The sequence below is a fragment of the Myripristis murdjan genome, chromosome 10, assembly GCF_902150065.1.
Source record: "Myripristis murdjan chromosome 10, fMyrMur1.1, whole genome shotgun sequence".
Taxonomy (NCBI): Eukaryota; Metazoa; Chordata; class Actinopteri; order Holocentriformes; family Holocentridae; genus Myripristis; species Myripristis murdjan.
In genome coordinates, this window is record NC_043989.1 from 22,725,309 (window position 1) to 22,751,890 (window position 26,582).

General features: G+C 44.1%; 1 protein-coding gene across 21 annotated transcripts in view; it reads left to right on the top strand.

The window, feature by feature from the left end:
- The window catches only part of LOC115366762 (protocadherin gamma-C5-like), a 256,394-nt gene extending 236,484 nt beyond the window's left edge, over window positions 1-19,910 (top strand). For 11 of the 21 annotated variants that reach the window (XM_030062381.1, XM_030062369.1, XM_030062374.1 and 8 more), the window contains exons 2-4: window positions 12,008-12,066; window positions 15,809-15,906; window positions 17,653-19,910. In XM_030062381.1, coding sequence (XP_029918241.1) covers window positions 12,008-12,066; window positions 15,809-15,906; window positions 17,653-17,936 — 441 coding nt within the window. In that variant the 3' untranslated portion in view covers window positions 17,937-19,910. Of the gene's footprint in view, window positions 1-62; window positions 2,672-4,129; window positions 6,804-12,007; window positions 12,067-13,240; window positions 13,928-15,808; window positions 15,907-17,652 lie in introns of those variants that run through there. The other 10 variants (XM_030062379.1, XM_030062377.1, XM_030062380.1 and 7 more) reach the window with 7 other exon arrangements.
- Window positions 19,911-26,582: the final 6,672 nt, after the last annotated feature.

Genomic DNA, 26,582 nt, shown 5'->3' on the forward strand with positions numbered 1-26,582 from the left:
TTCAGCCTCAGCACTGAGACCCTTACAATACTTAGAGTTTAATGAGAGAGGGCGATGGACTCATACACACGGAGTATAATATTATTTATACGTTTACGCTTTTGCCATGATTTTTGTGATGATTGCAACAGAATATGTTATGCTCTCTGGGGATAGTGTATATCGTTAGGCACTCTGTCTCATTCAGTGGGAAATGATATGTTGTAACGGATCTGGGATGACAAAGAGAATGGGATACCGAGACTGGAGATGGCACGCTCTTTGGTGGCATCATTTCTTTCTCTTGTGGAGTACCACAGACGGACAGACTCGCTATACCATCCCGGAGGAACTGAAACAGGGCTCTGTGGTAGGGAATTTAGCCAAAGATCTGGGTTTGGGACTATCAGAGGTGTTTGACCGTAAGCTGCATGTCGCCTCTGAGGCTGGTAAGCAGTATTTCAGCGTGGATGCGGGGAAGGGCGAGCTGGTGGTGAATGAGAGAATAGACAGAGAGGCTTTATGCGGACAAAGCGCCAGCTGTGTTCTACCTCTGCAAGTTGTCATTGAGGACCCGCTACAATTACACAAAATTGAGGTTGAAATAAGAGACATTAATGACAATTCACCAAGTTTCCTTACAAATAATTTATCTTTAAAAATTGCCGAATCAGCTGCAGTTGGAACCCGCTTTCCTTTGGAGAGCGCCTTGGACCCCGATGTTGGAAGCAACTCACTCAAATCTTATACTTTCAGCAAAAATGAGTGTTTTTCTCTCAAAATAAAGGAAATGGAAGGTGGTAGGTCTGTACCCGAAATTGTCCTAGACAGGCCTCTTGATCGAGAGAAAAAACCTATTCATAACCTATTACTAACAGCATTAGATGGAGGAAACCCTGTAAGATCGGGAACCTCACAAATAACAATTACCGTGCTTGATATAAATGATAACTTTCCAGTCTTTGATGAAAACGTTTACAAAGTAACCTTAGACGAAAAGAGTATTAAGGGTGCTGTTATCGCCAGGCCCAAAGCAACAGATGCAGATGAGGGCTCAAATGGTGAAATTGAATACTCATTTGGTGTCCGAACACCGGATTCTGTATTGTCATTATTTGAGATTAATTCTTTGACAGGTGAAATCATTCTAAAAGGTGATTTGGACTATGAGACTACATCTTCATATGACATTGATATAACTGCAAAAGATAAAGGAAGCCCTGAAATGGAGGGCCACTGTCGCGTGCAGGTAGATGTAGTAGATTACAACGATAATGCTCCAGAAATTGTTATCACTTCTCAACCGAAATCAGTCCGCGAGGATGCAGCGAGAGGCACAGTAGTAGCTTTGATCAGTGCAAGAGATCTTGACTCTGGTGATAACGGTAAAGTGACATTACAGCTACCCAAAGGATCTCCTTTCAGCTTGAAACCTTCTTTCTCTAATAATTATGCATTGGTTACTAGTGGTGCCTTAGACCGAGAGAGCCTCACGGAATATAATGTCGAGATTACAGCCACTGATTCAGGCTCTCCTCCCCTATCTAGTAAGAAAACTATTCCTGTTACCATCACTGATGTGAATGACAACCCTCCTATTTTCACTCAACCCTCATATAATGTGTATTTAAAAGAGAATGGTTTACCAGGCTCTATTCTTTACTCAGTATCAGCATCTGACTTGGATTTAGGTGAAAATGCCAAGATTTCCTACTCCATCTCGGACTCTAAAGTACAGGGAGTGTCTGTGTCCTCTTATGTCTACATCAACTCTGATAACGGCAGCATCTACAGCATGCACTCATTTGACTATGAGAAACTGAAGGTGTTTCAGATTCAGGTGCAGGCAAAAGACCAGGGCTCTCCGTCTCTGAGCAGCAACGCCACTGTCCATGTTTTTATCCTGGATCAGAACGACAATGCCCCCATTGTCATTTACCCCTCCTCCGCTGTCCTGGGCTCCCTCTCTCATCAGAGGATGCCCCGCTCCGCTAAAGCGGGACACCTGGTTACCAAAGTGACAGCCGTGGACGCCGACTCGGGCCATAACGCCTGGATCTCCTATAAGCTGGCGGAGGCCACAGACGCCTCTCTGTTCACCGTCAATCTTTACACGGGGGAGGTGAGGACTAAACGCGCCGTGTCTGAGCAGGACGACTCCTCTCAGAGGCTGCTCATAGAGATCAAGGACGACGGGGAACCGGTCCAGTCCGCCACAGTCACGGTGTCCGTCCTGCTAGAGGACGGCCTCCATGAACCCATCTTGGACCTCCGACAGAAAACGGTCGAGCCCAGCAAGAAAAGCGGCAGAATCACACTTTATTTGATTCTCTCTCTCGCCTCGGTGTCTGTGCTGTGTCTTGTGACTTTTCTCATCTTAACTGTTAAGTGCATCAGGAACAGCAGAAGCAGCGGTAGTTGCTGCATGAGACGGAGCGACTGTGACGATTACAAGAACCCCAACAGAAACCTGCAGATTCAGCTCAACACTGACGGACCTATTAAGTACGTGGAGGTCCTGGGAGGAGACATGTTGTCTCAGAGTCAGTCCTTCAGGTCCTGTATGTCTCCTATGTCAGAGTACAGTGACTTCACCTTCGTTAAGCCCAGCAGCACCACTGACTTTAAGGAGATGATCAGTGTCCTGGATGCGTCTTTACCCGACAGCACGTGGACCTTTGAAAGTCAGCAGGTGAGCAGAGAGTGACAGGGTTTTCATGTCTGATAGTCTTTCCATAAAAGTCCCCCCAGATTCCTGTGGCCGAAAAACACAGGAACAAACCTCTCTGTATTATTCAGCTAATATAAAACAGGCGTAGTGTACATACAATAATAATAATAATAGTAATAATAATAATTTTTTTAAGGAAACACTGTTGGCAATATATGTGTGCGTACTAAAACACAAACAATTGCTTTTCATCCCACCCACTCAACCCCACTCCACCCCCCACTTCTACCACTCGGTAACATAAGTGAAAAGTTTTCTGAACATTTCACGGTTAGCCAGTGTACGCTTTAGTAATTGAGACTGCACACAATGTGTCGTTATAGATACACTTTATTCCTCATTTCATGCCAGAGAAAATTTTAAATGTTAACATTGTCTCTCTTTAAGATTGCAGATATTTGAGCTCCTAACATAAAGGGGAAAAAAAATAAAACTCTATTTTTCCTCCCCAAATCATTATTATTTATTATTAGTACTATTTTACAACTACTGACCATGTGACCTGAACAAAGCATTATGCTGTTACGTCCATTTTTATGCTACACAGCTTTAATTTTGTTAGTGCTTTTCCTTTTCTGTGACTGAGATCATCTGGGGAGAGAAAATGGAGTCCCCAGTATTTCATTTGTTCAACTTCTTTCAACTGGCCTATTTTATTGGATTATTACATTGGATTACTTTTTTAGTTTGTAGTTGTTGCAGTAATACAAGCATTGCTTATGTTCATAATAACATTATTTCTGCTTAAGACACCACTCGCTCTTTCATCTATGTGACCTTTTTTATTTGAATTGTCTCATTTTTATATCTTGCTTTACAATAATTGAACCTCAATAGCACGGCTCAGATCTATAAACAAGCTTCACAACCTTTGACAGATTCATCGTCCTCGAGACGGGGGGAGACCAGTCTTGAAACCATGCCCCCTTGCGGGTACAGATAGGATTGTTATGAATAATTAGTAATTTAAACACTGTTTCAATTTTGACTTGAAAAGCTTTCAGTGCCAACATAAACACTGAATTTGTTAACGACATAACAATAAGTGAATATTTACCCTCATTTTGTTTTTGTTGTCCTTGATGATGTTGATCTTGATGTTGATGCTTGGTTTATGGGCAATTTCATTTTTCCAATTTTCCAATAGTTTTAAATAGTTCAGTCATCAGATGGTCCATGTACACCACGTTGTCAGTGAAAAGCCTTTTTACTGACTAAAAATAAACTTTCACACAAAGAACTGATTTCATACTTACCTCTGTTTAAGTGGAGCTGCACTGAAAAGTTTTCACTCGCTCTGTGAGCTGTGAGTGAGTGAGAGCTGGTCCAGCCCTGTCTTCCAGTGGGAGGAAGGGCCTGTGTGGCCCTTCTCCCCGCCCATGAGGGGAGTGAGCAGAACAGGCAGAGCGGAGAGTTTCGGGGGAGGCAGGATATACTTAGTTTTTCTCCCTCATTTTTCCTCAAAAGACGATCGCTATGATCACTTCAAAGCTTCATATCGCATTATACCTAAAACGGGAATGTTTACCGACGGGCCGGTAGCATCGTTTTGTGTGATTATGGATGCATTACGGTGAAAGGAGAACTTTAAAAGTTTGCCATTCCCCATCCAGGGGAGCGCAGCACAATGGACTCCAGGCAGAGGAAGCGCTCCGGCGGAGGATGGCCGGTGCTGAGGCTTTGTTTTTCCCTTGCTTGCCTCTCATGCGCGTCCGCCGAGTACAGATATTCCGTTTCAGAGGAGCTAAATCCGGGCTCTGTCGTTGGGAATATCGCTAAGGATTTGGGTCTAACTGCCCAGCGGATTACTCAGAGGAAGTTACGGGTGGTCTCGGAGTCCACAGCGCAATATTTCGAGGTAAACCAGGCGACCGGCGATTTGGTCATTAGGGAAAAAATTGACAGGGAGCACATGTGCGAACTAAGTTTAGAATGTTCATTACACCTTCAGATTGTTCTTGAGGATCCTTTACAAATACACCGCGTCGTGGTTGTCATTGTGGATGTGAATGACAATGCACCGCAATTTTCAACTAAGAACATATCTTTGGAGATATCAGAGGCGGCCGCGCCGGGTACGAGGTTCCGGTTGGAGAGCGCACACGACCCAGACGTGGGTACCAACTCTTTACGCACTTATCACCTCGCACCAAATGACTGCTTTGTTTTGAATGTGGAAACAAAAAGCGATGGCACGAAGTCCCCCGAGCTTGTGGTAGAAAAAGCTCTGGATAGGGAGACGCAAGCCTCGTTTCGCCTGTTGCTCACCGCCGTGGATGGGGGGCAGCCTGAGAAATCTGGCTCGACTCTTCTTCTCATTAAAATTCTGGACGTGAATGACAATGCGCCCGTTTTTGCCGAGCCGGTGAAGAAAGTTAGCCTTATAGAAAATGTAGCACCCGGCACTTTAGTGACGAAATTGAACGCGACTGACGCGGATTCAGGTCAGAACGGAGATTTGTCTTTTCTATTTAGTAAATATACCCCTGAACGCGTGCTCAAACTTTTCAGTGTGGATTCTAAAAGCGGGGAGATCCGCGTGAACGGTAATGTGGATTATGAAACAACCAGTGTGTACCACATCACAGTGCAGGCCAGGGATGGTGGCTCCCCTGCGATGGAAGGTTCCTGTAACGTCATAGTTGACATCATTGATGTGAATGACAACACACCTGAGGTGACACTGACATCGCTGACCAGTCCTATCAGAGAGGACTCAGCACCAGAGACTGTGATTGCACTCATCAGCGCACGGGATCTGGACTCTGGTAAGAATGGGGAGGTGACATTAAAAGTCCAGCCAGGACTGCCATTCAGACTTAACTCAGCCTTTGGTGGGCACTATAGCCTCATTACTGATAGCTACCTGGACCGAGAGAGTATCCCAGAATACTCTGTGGTCATCGTGGCTACTGATGCTGGCTCCCCTCCCCTGTCATCACAGACCACCTTTGTGGTGAAGCTTTCAGATGTCAATGACAATGCCCCCACATTTACCCAGCCCTCATACTCTGTTGACATTCCAGAGAACAATAGTCTCAGCAATCCCCTTGCTGTTGTTTCAGCCACAGACCCAGACCTTGGGGACAATGCTCGTGTCTCCTACTCCATCCTTCCCAGCATGGTCCAGGGCTCACCCATCTCCTCATATGTCTACATTAACCCAGAGACTGGCCACATCTACAGCATGCGCTCATTGGATCATGAGCAGCTCAATGCCTTCCGCATCGAGGTGCAGGCCCGGGATGCTGGGTTGCCCCCACGGACAGCTAACGTCACTGTTCATGTGTTTGTGGTGGACTTGAATGACAATGCACCAGTTGTTGTTCACCCCTCTTACGCTAAAGACACAGGAATACAGCTTACCGTGCCCCAGTCTGCCACTCCAGGGCACCTCATCAATAAACTTGTAGGGGTGGACGCAGACAGTGGCCATAATGCCTGGTTGTTTTACTCCATCGCCCCCGGGCCAAATGCTGGTCTTTTTCGTATTGGTGCGCACACTGGCGAGCTCCGCACAGCTCGCAAGCTGGCCGAGGAGGAAGGAGGCTCGACTTATGACATCACAGTCATCATACAGGACAATGGTGACCCCCCACTGTCCACTACTGTAGCTGTAAAGGTAACTGTGGACGAGAAGGGCACGGCCAACACTGCTCCTGCTGGCCCTCTCCACATACCCTTCTCCCGTCGCACTGGGATGTCTGACATTACCCTGTACCTCATCATCTCTCTAGCCTGTGTATCAGCTGTGTCCTTCATCACCTTTGTTGTCCTCATGATACGCTGCCTGAGGCACCGTGGCCCAACATTGGGTGGCTCTGACTGCTGCTGTTATGGTCGCCACCGGCCCAGCCGCTACCATCAGAGACCCAGCAAGGACTTGCACCTGCAGCTTAATACAGATGGGCCCATTCGCTATATGGAGGTGGTGGGGGGCCCCCAAGAGCCACACACACGCACCTACAGGCCCTGCTACTCCACCATATCCAGCCATAGTGACTTTGTATTTATGAAGACACCCATGCTGAGTCACAACAACACACTCAACATGACGCTCAGCAGGAAGCACCTTATGAACTCAGCCAGTGAGGTGAGGGCTTAGTGGGGAGAGCAGTTGGGATAAGAACAGAATAGAACAATACAGGCACTTTTTTTTCTTTTGAGATTTAGTGATCCTTCTGAATACTCCTAAGAAAGTGTCTTGTTCATTTGCAGTGTTCTTTTTTGCAGTGATACATCTCTAAAGGGAATATGTTGATACCATACCATTGATGGTTTGACTCCTGACATGAGAGTGCCGACCTAGATTTACTAAGTGATGTAGCCCTGCAGTATTTTATCTCAAAAGCCTCTTGTTTTAGCAGGAGCATCCATCCCTGTGTATGGTGAAGTAGCTCCTGGAGCTTTGTTGGCCTGTTAGGCAGCAAAGGCAGCAAATGAACAGTTAAATATTTAATCTGGCCAAAGACTAGGACACTATCTCTGACTAGTCTCTGACTTCCAATAACTATACGGGTGTGGCAGAGAATCAATCTGTGTGTGTGTGTGTGTGCGTGTGCGTGTGCGTGTGTGAAACAGAGAGAGAGATGGTGCTAGGGAAATGAAAAAGGAAAGAATGACAGATGGAGAGGAGGAGAGGAACAACAGATGAAAGTATGCACAACAGTGCTGGCATAATGCAATGGCTATGGGACAGGGGACAGAAGAACAGAATGACATGGAGGGCATGTCATTCTGGAGGAAAAAGGAGAGGAGAGGAAAAAGAGTGGTGAAAGGGGCAGAGGAAGAAGTCAGAGAACAGAATAAAGCAGTAGCTGAAAAACAGGAATTCAAGGGGTCAGTAGGCTGACCCCCTACTTCCTGTTGTCCTCTGAACCTTTGCTGATTGGTTCCAGGACTCTACACCACATGACAGATGCTGACCTTGCTCTGTGTGTGTGTGTGTGTGTGTGTGTGTGTGTGTGTGTGTGTGTTTTCTGTGCTGCCATTTCTAATTTCCATTCCTAAAATCTTGACCAGAAATGTCAAACCTTTTCATGGTGTGAAGGGGGGCTTCCAGAATATCCACATGCATAAGCCATAAGAAATCATTTTAGTGATTCATTTCAAAGGGACCTCTGACTCTATGATGGCAATATATTCATTTGAAGGGAATTCACATGAATCATCCTCTGCTTCCTTGAGGTAAATCTCTTCACTGCATCAGGGATTGTTACTCTTGTTAAGACTATGTCGGAAAATTAACATCGAGTTTTTCTCATTCTAAGCTTTGTTGCAAAAAATACAGTTTCCCATCATCGTAGTGGCATCTCTGTATAATATAAAGACAGGACTCAGTATAACATCATGCTCACATAGATGCTCTCTCTCTCTGTCCTTCTCTCTGGTGTATTGGGTTGTCCCTGATGTCGGCAGGGTACCATCTGTCTCCCTGCTCCAGTGACACGTGTGCAACAAGGACAACAGAGAGAGGGATGGAGGGATAGATAGACTAAGGGGAAGGGAGTGTGGCTTAACACACGTGTGACAGTGACAGACGGTGCCATCTACAATGGGTTTAGACAAGCTGCCATTACTACTGGCGCGTACATTTGTGTGTTTGTGTGTGTGTAGTGGGGTTTATATGCTTGTGTTTGTGTGTGAGCATGAGTGTAAAACACATCAGGCACAAGTGGCCCTACGGAGGTGTGTAATTTTAGCAGTGCTCTGGGGCCCGAGTGCCCTATTGTCAGTTGTTTCCCACTGTCATTCTGTGCTTCTATTCATTTGGAGTGTGCTGTTCTGGCTGCTATTCCATGAGCTTCTTCCACTATTTGCTATTACAGAATTTGTTTCAAACAATAATTTTCCCATGATCACAGGATTTCTGTAGCTCAGAGGACTAAAGAACATGATACGTCATTATGACATCATAAGTTTAAGTTTGACACTCAACTATGGTTGAATTATCTATTTTCTCTCACCCATGTTTTCTGCAGTTATTTGCAACTATGTGACTGTGGGACTTTTGGCACATGTGCCAAATGAGACTTACTGTTTTGTAAATACTGTTACGTTTTCATGGATGATGGCCCACATGAGTCAGTGAATTTTTCCCCAAGGGTTTTGTCAATGGAGTCGCGGTGTTTGCATGTGCGAAAGGGGAAGATGCAACAATAAACTCATGCTGCACATAAACTATCCTCATCTCAAAGTGTGCAGTGGTTATTTTATATTTAGCAGTGTGATAGATCATCTCCATAACTGTGGCGTTTGAGTTGTTACAGTAATCTTGTTATAGCAGTTAGTTCACTGGCTTTGGTGTAATGGCAGGGAAATGGCATGAGAAAGTAAATGTGCTTTGTGTATGCGTGTGTACTGAGGGCACTGAAGGTTTTCAGAGCACCACAACACATATTACTTGCCTTTTTTCAAACAGAGCACCAGGTGCAGTGAAGCCATGGTTCTGTCAGCACCAAGACAATATGTGTGTGTGTGTATGTGTATTGTGTCTGTGTATTGTGAAGCTGTGTGCACACAGAATACAAGATGGAGCGGAATGTGTGAGGCCTAGAGAAGTTAACTGTATGTATATTTGTTGTTGTTTTTGCCTCTGTATGACAGGCAAAGTGAGTGAAAGCGCATGTTGATGTACTTTGATGTCTATGAATCACTTCTATTCATGGTACACAACGGGTTAACCAGTGGACCAGATGTTATATCAAGGTTCGCACACAAACGTGCTGGATGGAGCTCAGGTGTGTCTCTGTGACAGCACAGTTTGTTCTCCCTGATGAGTCCAGAGCTCACACTCATTGATCATCCACCTCACCATTAGCTCAACACACAGTCCACACGATTCTGCCAGGGGCTGACAGCCATCATGTCACAGCAGCTAAGGAACTCAATCAGGTTGTAATTCACCTGGGGATCCCTTAAAGCTCTTCAGTTCGCCTTGAGGGTGCAATGGAAGCAGACTGTGTGTGAAGCTTCCAGGCTGCTAAGAAAGTCGCCCTACTGGATAAAGATTGAAACTCACAGAACTGTAATCCCCTCCTGCCCTAAGAGCTCTGTCTGCATTGACAGTCTGTCTGACTTACTCTTCTCTCATACCTTTAACCAGTCCACTAAAAAATACTTGACTGTATTCTTGTGGGAAAAAAAGTGCTATAGTACTTTTAGAGACTGTTTAGATGTCTATGGTGAGGAGTCAAGTACAGCTAAAGCATTTCTGATCATTTGAGCCAAACTTAATTATTTTTTAGTCCATGCATGCCAAAAACTGAGCTTGGGAACTGCTTTCTGCAGCCACTGACCTTGTCTAGACCATTATGAGTCTATGGACTGTTAGTGAAAGAAACTTGGCGAAGTCCTGCAGTTTGACTTTTTAATTGTACGGCAATGCTTTTGTTTAAGTAGAGTGTTGTATTCCTGTGAATGTCATTTTGAACCTTGCGATGTATGAGTGCAGTGTACTAAACAAAATTGTTTTACAATACAGTAGAACAAGGTGTTTACCTACAGCTCACAGTGGACCCAGTACTCAAGTGTAAAGCGCCATTTGCCAGTGTGTTTTCCTTTATCCTACGTGCTTGCGGTGGGAACTGACCTTGGGAATGGCCTGCGTGTGTGTGTGTGTGTGTGTGTGTGTGTGTGTGTAGAGCGAGTCACACAGCTGGAATGCTGGGCCCCTCTGTGGGTGCTTGCTTCCACTCAGTGCTACTCTTCTCTCCACACTCAGACAGATACATAAGCCCACACGCATACACATCTAAGAGTCCATTCATTAAGGAGGGTAAGAGTTCATATATGCCAGTGTCTCAGTCTCAGCCACACTTCTGTGGTTATAAGTCTGTATAATAATAACTTCTTGTGGGTGCTGATATTGAAATTCTTCATTGAAGATGTAACCAAACAGGCGTGTTTTCTCTCATCTAGATTAATTTTTCCCTTTTCTCTGATTGATCAGTGTTTGCTTACAGATGAAGAGTCATGATTGTGCTGGGTGCTCCATTAGACAAAAGAGATTGTTTGTGGACGGCAGTGAATTTTAAACCACTACATGTGCTATAGGGATGTTGGTATTAGCATTATTGTAACAGCATAGTGGTATGTTTTGAAGGCTTTTCTGTCTCTCTCTTTCACTCTCCCACTCTTCCTCTCTCACTCTCTTGCTCTCTCTCTCTATCATTCCCCAGGGTAGAACAGCTCTTTTAATAATGCAGCACATCGTCCTGCTGGCCTCTCTCCGGGGAGCTCTTGTGTCGATTAGGCAGCAGAATCTGGAGCCAAGCCAAGGGTCTATTCACCGCATCACTGCACAACCAGAGAGAGAGAGAGGGAGAGAGAGAGAGAGAGAGAGAGAGAGAGAAAGAGTAGGAGCTAGGGAGATGGGAAAGACAGGGTGAGAAAGCCAATGAGGTAAAGATGGACGAAAGTAGAATGGGCTTGAAGACATTAATAGAGAGTGGCAGAAGCATATATAGGGGAGAGAGTAAAGAGAGAAGACTGCTTTTTTATAAGTGCTTAGCCGCCATCTTTGCCCCTATCTCTTGGTGATGTGTCAGTATCGAAACAACAAACAACTTTATGTTCCAAGGACTATCTGTGCCCTCTGGATGTAGTAACAATCAGCTCTTTATGAGAGCTCTGTAAATTACAGAGTCACTCAATTAGCAGAGCAGGGAATGTCCCAGTCACTGCCTTACAGTGTGCAAAGAGTCCTTCGTTGTTTAGGCATGGACATGGGGAGCTTATCACTTTTATCTGTGTTTGTTCTTTTCCATGTTTACCCACATGATCTTTTTTAGGTGGGCATCTGAATCAGATCCACAAAGGGAACTATTTGCTGGATGCCTTGGTATAGTTTTGAAAGCGTATTTCTCTGATAAGGATTTCTGCAACTTTCATGCAGCAAGGGCTTCATATCCTTCATATCTCATTTATTTTTCTTTTTGATATTCTCTGTCCTTGTTTTGTTTTTGGCTTCTGTCTCTAATTATAACCAGTTGAGCCCCAGTTTGTGTTTGTGTGACTGTCTGTCTGTGTTTACGTGCATATGTGCTCTTTGGCAGCATTTTATGCTCCATGTCTCTTGGAACAAAATGGATGCTTGAGAATACAGACATTTGTTATCAACGGTAGCCCTTTGTTCAGCCTCTTTTAGTTTTCCTAGAACATAAACAGAGGGTATCATATGCAGTATTACACATCAATGTAACATCTACAAATCAGTTTCTCATGAACCAGAGGACACTCATTAGAAATGCTGTTCTGTTATGTCATTTCATGTTTCATTTTCTGCTTCCTTCACAGCAAAAGCCTCCCAACAATGACTGGCGATTCAATCAGGGACAAAGACCCGGACCTAGCGGGTGAGTAAACTGACAAACACACACACACAGCAAGGACATTTCTTTGTATTGCACAAGCTTAATGGAGGGGAGGGGGCCGAGGAGAGATAAGGTGTGAGAAAGAGAAGTGGAGACTGAGACCTGGATGGTGGTGAATGTTGTACCCACTAGTGCTTACTGCATGCAGGGACAGACCTTAACATACTACAGATATTGCATCAGGACAGAGGCTCACAGTAAATCAAAATGAAAGCCTTAATGTCACAATCATCTTAATCTGACTCTGAATAACATTGTCAGATTGAGTCATGTCACTTAAAACATTTACAGTTCAATTCAGTGACTCAGAATACCTGATATTTGCTCACGAAAGAGTGGATCTGCCTGTTTTCAGTCTGCTTTATAAAATGGCTGCCGCAGATTCCACTCCCCCTCCCCTTCTTTTTCTCTCCTCTCTGCACTCTCTGAGCCTGTGTGCCATCACTCAGTACTGCTGATCAGGGAAGGGAACCAGAGCTATAGAGGGGGGATGGGCGTGTGTGTTTCTCTCTCACACTCTCTGCTTTATTTTCCTCATCGGAGAGGTCACATTGATTGGTTACAAGAGATTCAATGTCCTGACATCAGTGATTGTCTGTTATATTGCAGTAGGTCGGTAGGCACATTTTCTGATGTCAGTTGCATGCGGTTATTATGAATTTGAGCGTGTGTGTTGGTGGCTGTGCCCACTTCGATGGTTGTTTAGCCCATATTGTGTGTGCCAAAGTGGTGTACACGCTGTAACAGTTTCCAAAACAGTGAGATTACACAACACATTCCTTGAGTCGAGCCATATTTCTGAAAGTACCATCTGGGGGCCTCTGTTTCTCCAAGCTCTGTTTCTGCAAGTCAGGAGAGCACTCAAGCACACACACAAACACATCTTACTTGGAACAAAAACACAAGCCGCTGCCATTTTGGAATACCACAGGGGTTATGGATACATTGGACAAAATTCATGTTTGCTGGGGAAAAAAAAGAGAAAGAAAACTAACTTCCCATCTCTGGTATTTGTAATGGATGTGACAGATGCAGGATATTTTCCACTGACAAGCAGGGAACAGAATCTCTGCATTTTCTATTCGTTTCACTGATTCTTAGCCACAGTCAAATACCAAATGGTTCTTTCAGACTGTATAACCTGTTGTGTTCTTAGTCCCTACATGCCGTACGCCACACACATACGATGGACGCCGAAGAAGGGGACAAGGTATCAACATAGAAATAGACACTGTGGTCACTTTTTGCCCTTAGTAGCTGATCAAGGGTCATTTTTTAAGCTACTGTGCCGTGGTGGTGTGGAAGTGGGACCTGATCAGAAATCAGCTGATAAGGGCAGAGAGCGGCTAAAACTGTTTAGGTAGTGCGCCGCAGATGAGTGCTGTGCTGTGTGTAGATGTACCTTACCTGTAGCTTCTTTTAGTCCCTCTGAACTTTTGATGGGGTTTGTTGATCGATGTGCATAGGCCACAATGCCTGCTGTGGCATAGAAAGGACTGATTGTCACACTTCTTAGTTTGCGTGCAGTGTTTTTGTAGATTTGCTCAGCATTGTATGTGTGCTCTACATATAATCATTAGTCTGCGAGTTGTTGTTTTCTTTCTTTCTAGAGGGCTGGCTTATACCATATAGTGTTGCCTTTGTTGTATGTCTGTGGTGGTTGTAGCCAGGCATTACCACATGTGGCTTTTTCATGTGATTTCTGAACTGGAAAACGGCCTACAAAGAGACAATGGGGACAGCTGTCTCACAATCGATGTCATCACCCACCTCTTAGAGGCTAAAAATTTAGTCTATGAAGTAAACTCTGCACTCGAGAGTAATCGTTTGATGCCAATTTACAGATCAGACACTAATCAGTGTGTGTAATTGTTATTTTAGGTTTAAATTAGGTTTAAAATGGCTGTCTAGGAGGTTCTTTGCAAAACAACAATGAGAGGTTTCCGTAGAGATTTTTTTTTTTTTTAAAAGTCTGTTTCATGCATGGTTGCAAAGAAAAGGGGTTAGCCCTCTGGCCAGCTGCAGTCATCCCTGTGGACCACAGTTCACAATCTTGCCCACAGGAAGTGATAATCCTGACCACAGGAAGTGCTTAGCGGTTCCACAGGATATGAAAGGTGCAGGGAGACACTAACAGGAGATAAATGAAGCATCCCCCTTATCTTCAGTGACACAAAGAGGCGCAAAATGGCTGCCCTGCATGGCTTTACTGACCGTGCTCTAACCTGATCTGTTTCTCATTGGCTGCCTGGCACAGGACATATATGTTCCTCTGCCGCAGTCTCTCTCTGGCACTGTAACAAAACCCACTTTAGACTTTTGGCAGTGTGACCTGGCAGCTTAGCTTAAACCTACCGCTGTTTTTTTGTGTTAGAATTTCTTTCTTGTTTTTTGATTAGTTTCCTGGTCCAGATCCCTTCACTCAGGAGGTTTTTTAATTGCTTTTAAATTGAGATCAAATGAGAGGCATGTAAAAATCCTTGTCTTTTTGCCCCGTGTTTTTTTACCGCAGTGCATACGAGTCAGGAAGTAGGACCCAAGACCCTGATGTCCTTTTAACCCCTTACGTCCTGCTGAGTTTCCTCTAAAGAGCTGCAAAATTTGAACCTTTTACCCAGCGCCACTTGGACAAATGATCTCTAACTATAAGCCCTTAGGGGGCTACTGAAAGAGTTAATGTGCCATTGTTGTGCACATTCACTACAGTGCCATTCATACAAATTAGGAGGTTGAGGCAGTAGTTATGAGTTTCAAAGTCCAAACCATGTGCGCGCTTTCTGCTCTAAACCAAATCCACTGGCATCATCTATAGTGGTTTGTTCTTAGACTCTAAGTGACCAATGAGTGGATTTTAAAGACATGACACTTCAAAGCAAAGCAGTTATCTGGGTTATTCTTTCTGAGTGCTCTGACAGAGTCTAACAGCATTTGCATGACAACAAAATACTGCATGTTCATGGGCAAATTCCAGAGGTTGAAGTTTATTAGCACACTGAAAACAGGAGCAGGGAAGGGATACATAAAGTGTGTCCCAGTTGTGAGATGTAGAGCTTGTGCTGCTGTGTTTAAACTTTGGGAATGGTTGTAAGTAGGTGAGCGTAATAGATTGCAGGTCTGCTTGTTCCTTTGTTCCCCCCACATGCAAATTTCAGACTTTAAACAAACAAGCCTTTGAAGATGAATTTCAGCCAGATGGAAATGTTCAGTGTTCATTGAACGCTGCGTGTGTGCCAGTGCACGTGTGTGTGTGTGTGTGTGTGTGTGTGTGTGTGTGTGTGTGCATGCATGTCTACCCAGACAGCTATTTCCTTTAAAGGTGGTACCATTAAACTGTTAATCAGATTTCCGACATGGTGTAGCACTTGCAGTAATGCTAGAGAGTGTAAATGTTGTACAGGGTTTATAGTGACTAGGAATGCACATGCAGGCTTGCTAGTGTGTTTCTGTATTCACACAGATATGTACATGCATTAGCAAGCGTGTGCTCGTGTGTTTGACTGTGTGTTTAAGAGACACACCTTGTTTTGTATACGGCACATCCTCTTTGTTATCCTTGCTGAGTTTTCCTCAGGCTGTGTGGCTTGCCATCAGCTGCTTTGCCTCTACTTCATAAACCAACTGTCAGAAGAGCAAGTCAACAAAGCACACACACAACCTCTGTATATATGACTACTAAAATTGCTGCTGGTTATTGACTCTTGTTGTTCCCTCCCCTTGGCTACAGGGCAACAGGAGGACCCGAGGTTGCCATGGGAACTGGCCCCTGGCCCCAGCCCCCAACTGAAGCTGAGCAGCTCCAGGCCCTGATGGCAGCAGCTAACGGTGAGTCCTATACCACCTTATACTTTCCACCCTCCTGTTATCTTCCCTTTTTGCCTCTGTCCATCTGTCCCTTCCACAGTAAATCTGTCTCTTCCTCCTTCCTATACCATTCCTCTGTTCATCAGCAAAACTCACTTTTGCCCCTTTACTCCACCCCCACCCTCAGGGCTGGCTTGGCAAGGCGGGTGAAGGAACGTGGAGAGCAAGAAGGGTGTGGGGGCAGGGGTGGGTCAGGCTATGTTCCTGTTTGGTTGGAGGGCATCCAGCCAGACTCGTTCATTGATAAAGCCCTCTCTGTTTCCACATTGATGTTTAGTGGCTCATTGTGCGTAGTGGTAGTGTGTAACTGAATATCCAGAAGGAGCTTCAGATATGACTTAGGCAATAGTTGCACGTACCCAGTAGCCCAGATCTAAATACAACAGTTGATATGTTTCCTTCAATAACATTACAGAGATGCGTGTTTCCACTGTACACATTAACCACATGTGTAATGTTTTATCGTAAGCATAGGGCTATTGGCAAACAGTAATTGAACTTTTTGTATGTGCACCTTTGAGTTCCACTTTGCACTGCAAAAATAACAGCCTCCCCCCAACTTTGTTTTTCTCCTGCTCCTCTTTTGCTGCAGTTAGTGCACATACACACCGGGGCACAGAGTGACTCATCATAGGACTGTAAAGCCTTGTAATCGTTCTGGAAAAATACAGACCAAACTGGCCTAAAGCACAGAGCTGTGCAGCACACACACACACACACACACACACACACACACACACACAGTGACAGGCAAATTACGTAGAAATGGTGACGGATAGACTCAATGAGATTTGTTGCCACATTGACCCACGTCATTGTTTCCATTGTTATTTCAACCACTGACACATCAGAACTCCCCTCTCGCCCACACACACACACTTTCCCCCCCTTCTTGGACACTGCACTGGATCTGATGTGGAGGTTTTATTTTTACCATGTTTTAATCTAAGTGTGCCAAAAGACAAGGAGAGAAGGCTCTGTTTTGGACAAAGTGTGATCTTGTATGTCAACAAAGCTTGACAGAAGGTACAGTTTGTGCTCTAAGGGAGGAAGCAGCTACAGAACAAATATTAGATGTGCTTTGAAGGTCATTTCTCCACTATAGATAATGGCATTGTGTTGATAAGAATTACACAGGAGCTGTTATACCCATTTACAATTTACAAAGGTACTGTGTATTACCAAACAGATAGAGAATTAACAAGTCATCACTTTGACTGTTTGGTAGTCAGTGCAATAAACAGGATTGTTTTTGTGAGCGTGTGAGGGTTTATATAGGTTGAGAGGAGCTAAAGGATGGGGGAGGGAGCATTTGTGTCTCTGGCTCTGCAATGCAGGGGCTGGAGGAGAATTATGAGCTGAGCAGCTACGTCATGCACACACAGTCAGGGCATGCGTAGTAGAAAAACACACAAACACAAAGAAGTATGGTTTTTAAACAGTTCCACAAAAATCGCTCAGTACATCACTGACCATTTTCTAACACCTCTTTCTCCCTCTTTTGTCCATTTTTTCCCACTTAGGTTTATTTCAGCTTTAGAACTGTTCAATTTGCTTAGCATAGACATTGAGCCATGAGATATTTTCAAATCAAACCATTGATCCCTTTTCAAAAACTGGATAGTTCTTGTAAATTAACAAGTTACATCCCTATCTCTTTTCCCACCCTTCCCCCCTATTCCCCCACTCTATCTCTCTTCTCCCCAGAAGTGAGTGAGGCTACGGCCACACTAGGACCTGGCACCATGGGCCTGAGCACCCGCTACAGCCCCCAGTTCACCCTGCAACATGTGCCTGACTACCGCCAGAACGTCTACATCCCCGGCAGCACGGCCACCCTCACTTCCAATCCCCAGCAGCAGCAGGCCACAGCCCAGCAGGCCACCCAGCAAGCTCTGCCTCCGCCCCAGGCCTCGGCCCAGCCCGAGCCCCCCAAGGCCGCCCAGACCCCCGCGTCCAAGAAGAAGTCCACCAAGAAGGATAAGAAGTAGAGAGGGAAGGACTGAAGTGGAGGAATGATACACCCGGCCTGATCTGATGAGAAATTCAACCCCCCACACCCCACCATTAGGTATCTTACTGCTCTGCTGACACGCGCGTTAGCCACAGTCTCTATACTGACAGCAAATCACTCTGACCCCACGGACGATCTTAATGGTTCTTTGAAAGTGTGTCTTGAAGGACCTGAGGAATCTGAATGTTCTGAAGGCTGTTGTCAATACTTGGAAACCCATGTTGTGCTCAAGGTCTAGTGTTGCTCATGTAATCAATGTTGGTAAACAAGATATTTTTGGGGGGGTGTTGGGGGTTGTTGTGTTTTTTGGCAAAATCAAATGGATTCACTTCAAAGAGATTCAGTGTAAGGAACCTTGCTGGGAAAACAAGATAATGCCCAGTAATGTATTCAGAGATGAAATTTTAATGTGCTTCATGTTGGATTTATTGCGCCCTTTCCCTGAGGAGGAAAGTCTGCTATTGTAAAGTATGCTAGATTGCCATTAGATTCTTATATAAGGTCAGCCTTGCGGGACATTAAAGCATAACTCCTATGGATACAAGGCTGTTGTCTGATCGGTATTACACACTCTTCTGCATGCTCCTTTAGGTTCAAACCACATATAGTTTAGAGTTGCAAACTATGCATTGCAAAAGCAAGAAGGAGGACATCCTGAACCAATAATCCTCCTTCCAAACGCAGGTCAACATAATGCACATGTAGCATTTACTTGACAGAAAATAAAAATTACTTTTGTAATCATAGTTGAAAAGATGAGATTTTGAACAGATTTTTTTTTATGACCTGAGCATGCACCTAGAGCTGGGGCTGGCAGAGAAGGGTGGGGTTGTGGTGCGTTGTCACAGGCCATGTTGTCCATGCAAGTGGCATCGCAGCCGGCAATGGCTTCTTGTATAACACCCCCAGATGGGCACCAACATGTCCTGATGTCCTGCACCCTCTGCCCCATCTCTCTCCCAAACCAGCTTGTGTCCTCCCTTCACTCACTATCCCACTTTGAGAGCCAAACAATAAGAAATGCACTGTTCGTATTCTAAAGATGACATGATGTAGGGGTAGTAATCACTTCAGTCTTTAGGGAAGTGTGTAGACGTGGTAAACTTAAGTGCTTAGGAGTTTCTTGACACTTTTGCTGGCCACTAGGGCCTCAACAGAGTATTCACCCTTGCTATCCTGAAGTGCTGATGAAACTTCTTGATGTGAGACAATAACATGTTTTTTTTTTCCTTGGAAGATAATGATTCGATAGTATAGAGGAATTGTTTATATAAGATATGAAGTTTTTCCTTTGCCGTCCAATTGTCCGTCAGGCTGCTGGCTGGGCACCACTGCATGAAGAGGCAGCTTGCAGGCTGGGTCAGAGGGAGTGGAGAGGGTGTGGTGAAGGGTACAAAGTCAGGGGTGGCAAAACTACATTGACAAGGGGGTGGGAAGCAACCTTGGCTCTACCCACTGAATGTACAGAGGCACCACTGTTGACCCCCCCCACCCCCTAAATGTCCTAATGCACTGACCCAGGTAGAGGTCAACAGAGCCAAGCACATCTGTCCCTGTTGGAGAAGAGATACCACTTGAGAAGGGCCTAAGAGGGGGGCGGGGGTTCAGAGTTTGCCCCCCTCTCCGTCCCTCCATCCAAATCCACTCTTTTTAATGCTAACCTCAGGCTCTATACCACTCACTTCTCCCCTCCGCTCCCTAGTCCTGTGAAGGCTCTTCCCCACTGTAAATAAACATAAGTCCTGTCGATGGTATGAGCCAGTTGTTTGTATAGTAGGGACCACGGCCAACATTTTCAAAACATAAGTCCCTATCCACAAGGCGTGGCTTACTACTGGAATGTGTTGCATTTGTTTTTCAAGAAAAACAAGAAAACCATAAAAAACAAAACAAAAAAAAAACAATGATTGAAAATCTGAGATGTTCTTCAACAGTTTGTGTTGCAATGTAGTAACTAAGCACCATGGAAGCCAACTAACTCTTCAGTGTAAATAAATGAATTAAAGATGACGATGATGACGATAACTTTAGATGATAAGTAAACAAAGTGACACACGTAGACTAGTTAACTTGTGATATGTGTTGCGCATATTTTTGTGTTCATTTTCTCTCTCTATTATCTCTTTTATCACCCTGTAAAGAAACAAAAGACAAAAAAACATATATTGGAAATGTTTCTATTCTTCTGTAACCTCTTAATGTTCTTTTGCTGTGATTTTATCTCGTGCATTTGTGAAAGAATGCCTCTCTTTCTCTCTTTCTGTCCATATGAACAAATTATTATAAATATATATGTGTAAGTCTGTCCGCTGCTGAATTAATACTATTCTATCCTGCTGTATTATCTTTCTTATGAAACGCTTAGCTCCCACGCTATACCCCCGTGTTACTCTTATTTTTATGCTAATATTTATATTGCTGTTTTATTTTCTCTTGACACTGACATTTCAAATAAAAATATTCTGAAATCATTAAAAAATGTGCATCTGGAGTTTCATAAGCTACTAATATAAATATATCTATATAGATATTGATACAGATAGATATATGTATTGCCTTTCTTTTTGGGAAAGAAAGCTTAGTGGAGGAGTCTTGAAGGGTGAATCCCTCACTGTTGTTGATTTTTCAGTTGAGGGCTTGTCACCTCCTCACAAGGTGGTGATTAACATGATTACTACTAACATACTGGAGGCAAGAATCTCCTCAGAACCTCTCATGATTGTTACTGAAGGGTAAAAAGAATGGTTGTCAATTAGATAAAATCCTAACCTAATATTCTGCATCAATGCAATTGTCTAATAGAGAATATAGAGAAATTGTGACAAGATGCAGTCTTGATTGGATCATATATAGTCTACATTAAATCTGGTCTCCAGAATACATGAACTTCATGTCATCTTCAACGGTTTATCTGTACTGGAGCTCCATGGGTTATATTATCCTCTATATCAGGGGTCCTAATGGAAATATGGTAGGCAGCCTCAGCTCTTTGTGCCTCACACTGGGTCTTACACAATAACAGAAGCACTACTATAAATAGCCCATGGAACGTCACTAACCAAAACAAAAGAGCAGGCCTTGACTCACTGGTGCAGATGATGGGGGATGGAATGAGGCGCTGCAGAGCTGGAGGGATAGAGGTAATGTGGGTGCTGATCATCAGTCAGGGGTTATGTCCCTTTTGATGGCAGCTAGTAAGGTCACTGCCTGGAGATGCAAAAATTAACACTTAAAACACATAAAAAGAATAGCTGACAAGAGATATCAGCCTAAGCTGCCACCGTGTTTATATGAAGACACTGAGGGTCTTGGAAAAGCGAAAACACATCAGCTAATGTTTCTTTTCACATGGAACAGAACTGCATGTTCCTTAAATCAACATCACTTTCAGCAACCACACTCACAGGCACTCCAATATGAAAAAAATAGCAGATTTACAAACCCAAAATGGCTGACTTTCCCCCTTTCTCTTGATGCATTATGTGGTTTCCAAGGCAACTGTTGGCCCCAGTGTTGCATGCTTTCTCTTTTTTTTTTCAGTCTTCATTAGACATCCATGCAGTCAACATTATTAGCCGAGCCTGGGGCCTGGCTGAGTTGAATGACCTGCTAGAACTCAAACATATGTAGCCATTAGTCAAACCTGGCAACACCGAGAGAAGCATATGCAGGAAATATGGCAGAGCAGAGCAGAGACTCTCCCACACACAGACATGAGCGGATGAGTCAGTGGCAATAAAAGACTGAATGCTGATCCAGGTGTAATTCACTGGAATGAAATGGATCTTACAGAGAGCGACTCTAATTTGAAGGTCTAATATTCTAATCTATGGAAACTGGAGTACAACCCATATTTCCAGAAATACCGGTGCAACACTGTGTTTATCTTAACTTTTAAAATAGCTTTAGGGTTAGTGGAGCTATTTAAAATGGAGAGTTTCTGAGAAAATCAGCTGATGTTTGACATCCTGTGACTCTCATGGTGACTCCCACTGTCCTCATGGCTCCCATGTGTCATCAGTTCCTTTTCACCGTGACTGCAGTGGGACAGGAAGTGCAGCACTTCCCGGAGGGGAGACCCAGCAGAATAAGGAGATTGTTCTTTTATTGCCCCCTTTCTTGTTCCCCCACCTCATCTTGCTTAATTAAGCACATTCCCACTAATCACACACACTCACAGATGTACACAATGGAGTAATACACACACACACACACACACACACACACACACACACACACACACAGTCACAGGGATGATGGCATACCATGCACATGCAGGCAAAAGAGACTCCAGTCCAGGGACAGTGATGTATGGAGGGGTTATCCGATGGAGGAAGCATTGAGGGGAAGCCGTGGCCGACTGGAACTTGACAATGAAGCATCTGTGTGTGGTAATAACATTAGTCAGAGAATCTGAACACAGGGCAGACATCATCACATCCTTACTGTGACACACACATACTCCTCCACAAACAGGGGAGCCACACAGACATGCCTATACACATAGTAATTTGGTCATCCAGTGCAGGGGCACCACCAGGAATTTTGGACCCCATGAAAAAAATAGATATACTAACTCGATGATGGTTTAATAATTTTATATTATTTTTTACCTATTTTTTGGGACCCCTGTCAGGCAAGGGCCCTTGGAATTGTCCTAACTTTTCCCCCATATACGGCGCCCCTGATCCAGTGACACAGTATTTTTCTTTTTCTTTCACTTTCACACACACACACACACACACACACACACACACACACACACACACAAACACACACACACACACACACACACACACACACAAGTATTGAATAGTAACAACTTATCAAATCATTTGATCAAATTCACTTTAATTCCACTAGTGGTATAAATTCTAATCAGGAGACTGGTGCAGGAAATACAGCCGAACTTTCCCTCCTCTCCTTCAATAAGTGAACTGCTGGGCGGCTCCAGCAGCAACAAAAACGGAAACAAGGATCACATTTCAGACTGAATCTCACATCTGATCCATTTGTGAGGAGAGCAGGATGTGATGTAACTGCTGCATGTGGCGGGACAGGAAGTGGGTTTCCGCGCCACCTAGGGTCTCCTGCCTTTTTTTGTTTTGTATTTTTGCAGCAGCAGCCGAGAGAAAGGAAGGAACCCCTCCTCCTTCTCCTCCTTCCTCTCTTCCTCCATCCCTACCCCCTCCCTCCTTCCTCACGTCCTGCAGCTGTCTCTGTGTTAGCGGATAGGGCAGCCTGATATGGGTCACCACATGTTGGAGGACAGAGCACTGCTATGTGGACAGACACACTCCAAACAGAGCAGGGATAAAAGCCAGATTATACCAGACTTTACTATGGATCAACTCTGGGATGCACTGTGTATATTTCCAGCACTACAGCCAACTTACATAGGAGGCAGTTCACATGACACACTTAACTACTTGAGACTACTCGAGACTACTCATAAAAGTTTAGAAGACCTAGTTTTGTGTTTTTTGCTTCTTCTTTTTTTTTATAGAAAGAATAGAGTTGTGGGCTAATGTGATCTCTTGCCGAGACAGAGATAGATTCCTGTGGTTTTTGAAAGGATGTCTCTTATAAAAAATGAATAGAGGGAGAAAGGAATGGAATATCTTTTTTTTTTTTTTTCTGATGGCACACTCAGGCAGCTCCAAAAATACACACAGACTGTCCTGCGCAATATCAAGTAATGCTTGCAGATTTTTTTTTTCTTGAGAAATTCACAAAGACACATTCCTCACTAATTGTTCTGAAATGACAAATGCATTCTCTTTTATTCTTAAGCATTATTTCTGACTGAATAATATGAATGCCCACGGTCGTGCCTAATGGTGGAACTACTAGAGACTGAGCTAGCAGGGAGGTCAGTGGTCTTGACCAGAGGAAAAGGAGGATGCCATTGAGTAGGAGCATCGGAGCAGAGTAGCCTGAGTGTTGCTAAGGCTAACTCTGCACTGATTTAAAGAGACACAGTAACGCGCTGGCTGCTGGCTCGACTGAATCACAGAGATGGAGCTGTAACATGTGGAAGAAGAACACAATGCTCCCTTTCACTGCCGCAAACCTTTTTCTCTCCATCTGAAAAGCTCTCTCTCTCTCTCCCTTGTGCGCTCTCTCTCTCGCCTCATCTCCTCTGCCAAGTGCTCTCGGCGCCTGTTTTCTCAGCTGGGAGGATGGAAATCAGACGGGGGGAGAGATGGAGGAAGAGCAGGAGACAGTCTGAGGGATGGATTCAGGGTGATGGAAAAAAAAAAAGGGTAAATGGGGTTAATTATCTCACTCTGATTTTGCTTCAAAGGGGATGGAGTGAAAGATGAGAAGAAAAAGTATGCTCTCTTCCCTGCATCAGGTGTTACACTTTCACCTCACCCAGACTACAAGTCGAGGGTCAAGTATTTAAAATAAACAGGGGCAGCGAGGCCAGAGCATCTGCTCACCACTGACCACCACTGACCTGGAAACAGAAAGGATATTTCATAAACAACATGGCAATGGACCATAATTTGGTTTCCATCCACTCAACAAGAGAGAATAGTGTGTGCTTTGAGGGATCAAAAGCTTCCATCTGGTGCAATGTGGTTTGAGGGCATCTTCCACCCCCCACCCTGCCTCTTCCACTGTCTCCCATACACCCCGTCCACCCCCAACACACACACACATACACACCACACTCGAACCCAACCCCAATCCCCTCTTTACAAGCTGTACACCCCATAAACACCCCTCCCCCCATCCAGTACACACACACATACACACACACAGTCACCACACCCCCCAACACAGTGAACAGTATCTAATCCATTTCCTTCACCGCTGCAGTTGTCATGGAAACGCAACATTCTCCCTGTGAGCAACGAGAGAGGGAATGGCGAGAGGAGGGAGCGGGAAGGAGAGGAGAGAATTAAATAGCCTATATAAGGAAGCAACAACAAAGTCAATCTTCTCCTGAAGGATTACAAATTCAGCCAGAAATTTTCTCTCTGCTGTTTCTTCAGTCATTCACACACACACACACACACACACACACACACACACACACACACACACACACACACACTTCTCCTCCACAGCCACAAACACACACGTTCCATGATGTGGCTACATGTTGACACGGCAGGATATGGAGGATGTCGTCCTGCATGGGTGAGACTTGCATGCACATGCCAGAGCATTGGTGAGGAAAAGCAGATTTGTGGGTGCCCCCGTGGGCCGGCCATGCTGTGAATGCAGAGCGCCTCAGACATGCAGACTTTGACACAGAGGCATGTCGACATCTCAGCGCCATGGCGACAGGTGCTGCTGCGGAAACGGTGCAGCTGCTGCATGGATATTTCAGGCTAATAAGCGTTCATTCTAAGTTCCTCTCCTCTCCCCCACTACCCCTTTCCACAACTCAGAGCACCTTCCCGGATAACAGAGGCGAAGTCTGTGGCTGAGATCTTGAACATATAATTAAGTTTACACTGCATTACTGAATATTATTCTGGCTTTTTGTTAAAAGCACTGACTGCAAACTGGATGGATGAGTTGAAATATTAGATAGCCTACCCAGCATTTGCAAAACATTTGTAAACATTTGAAAACTCACTTAGAGATACCATAACACTGATACAAAAATAAGTATTGTCTATTGTCATCACTGGGTGTAGAAAAGATGAAATTCACCATGTACAGAAAGAGTCCTATTGATTTCTTCTGAGTCAAATTATTGTTATTATTGTTTTGGTGGGGATTTAAAGTTTTTCTGACTTTCACATGTAAGAGTTGAGCGATCCAACCAGAACTGTTTTATTCTTCCTGCCTCTGTTTGATTGACTCTTCACCTGTTTGCCTGTGTTAGTCTCAACAAATGGTAGTAAAAATAATAAAAACAATAAAAGCTTTTGTTAACATATTGTTGCAGCACTAGTAAGACCCCATGGCTCTTTAAGTTCCAACAAGAGGGACATTTTCACTTTGCTGGACAGTTGATTAATTTTACCAAAGTCCAAATAATATTGTTCTACAAGAGGAACTAAAACCCATCCAAGCCAGCAGGAATGGATCGCTGTAGAAAATGCAGCCCCCTAAAAACAGTTATTGACTTTTATGAACTCTCAAATCTTGGTAGATGATGAAGATATAACTGAAGAGTAATACTACATAATAAAATCTACATTTTTAAGTTGGTTTACCATCCATTTAAAAATAATCTTGAGCGTTAAATTTCTAAAACACTTTACATTTTGGAGTATGTAACCACTCAATGCATTTTAAACTGTACTTGATGTTCATTGTTGATACTAAACAGTGAACATTATTTATTTATTTTCTTAATTGATTACTGCTATAAAATTTTGCTTATTTGCTTCTACAGGACCACTATGAATGAAATGAAGAAACTGAGCAAATTCTAGTGATTGGATCAGCTCTCCATTCCCCATCACATGCGCACACACACACACACACACACACACACACACACACACAATCATATGAGGGAGCTATATATTTATAAAGCAAGAAGGGATTTCAGAGGGCCTTTAGCACAACTGTGAGCAACCAAGGAAAACATGGTAATGTTTTGTTTCATCTGACATTCTAACGGCAGCTTACATGTCAGCATTATGGGTGG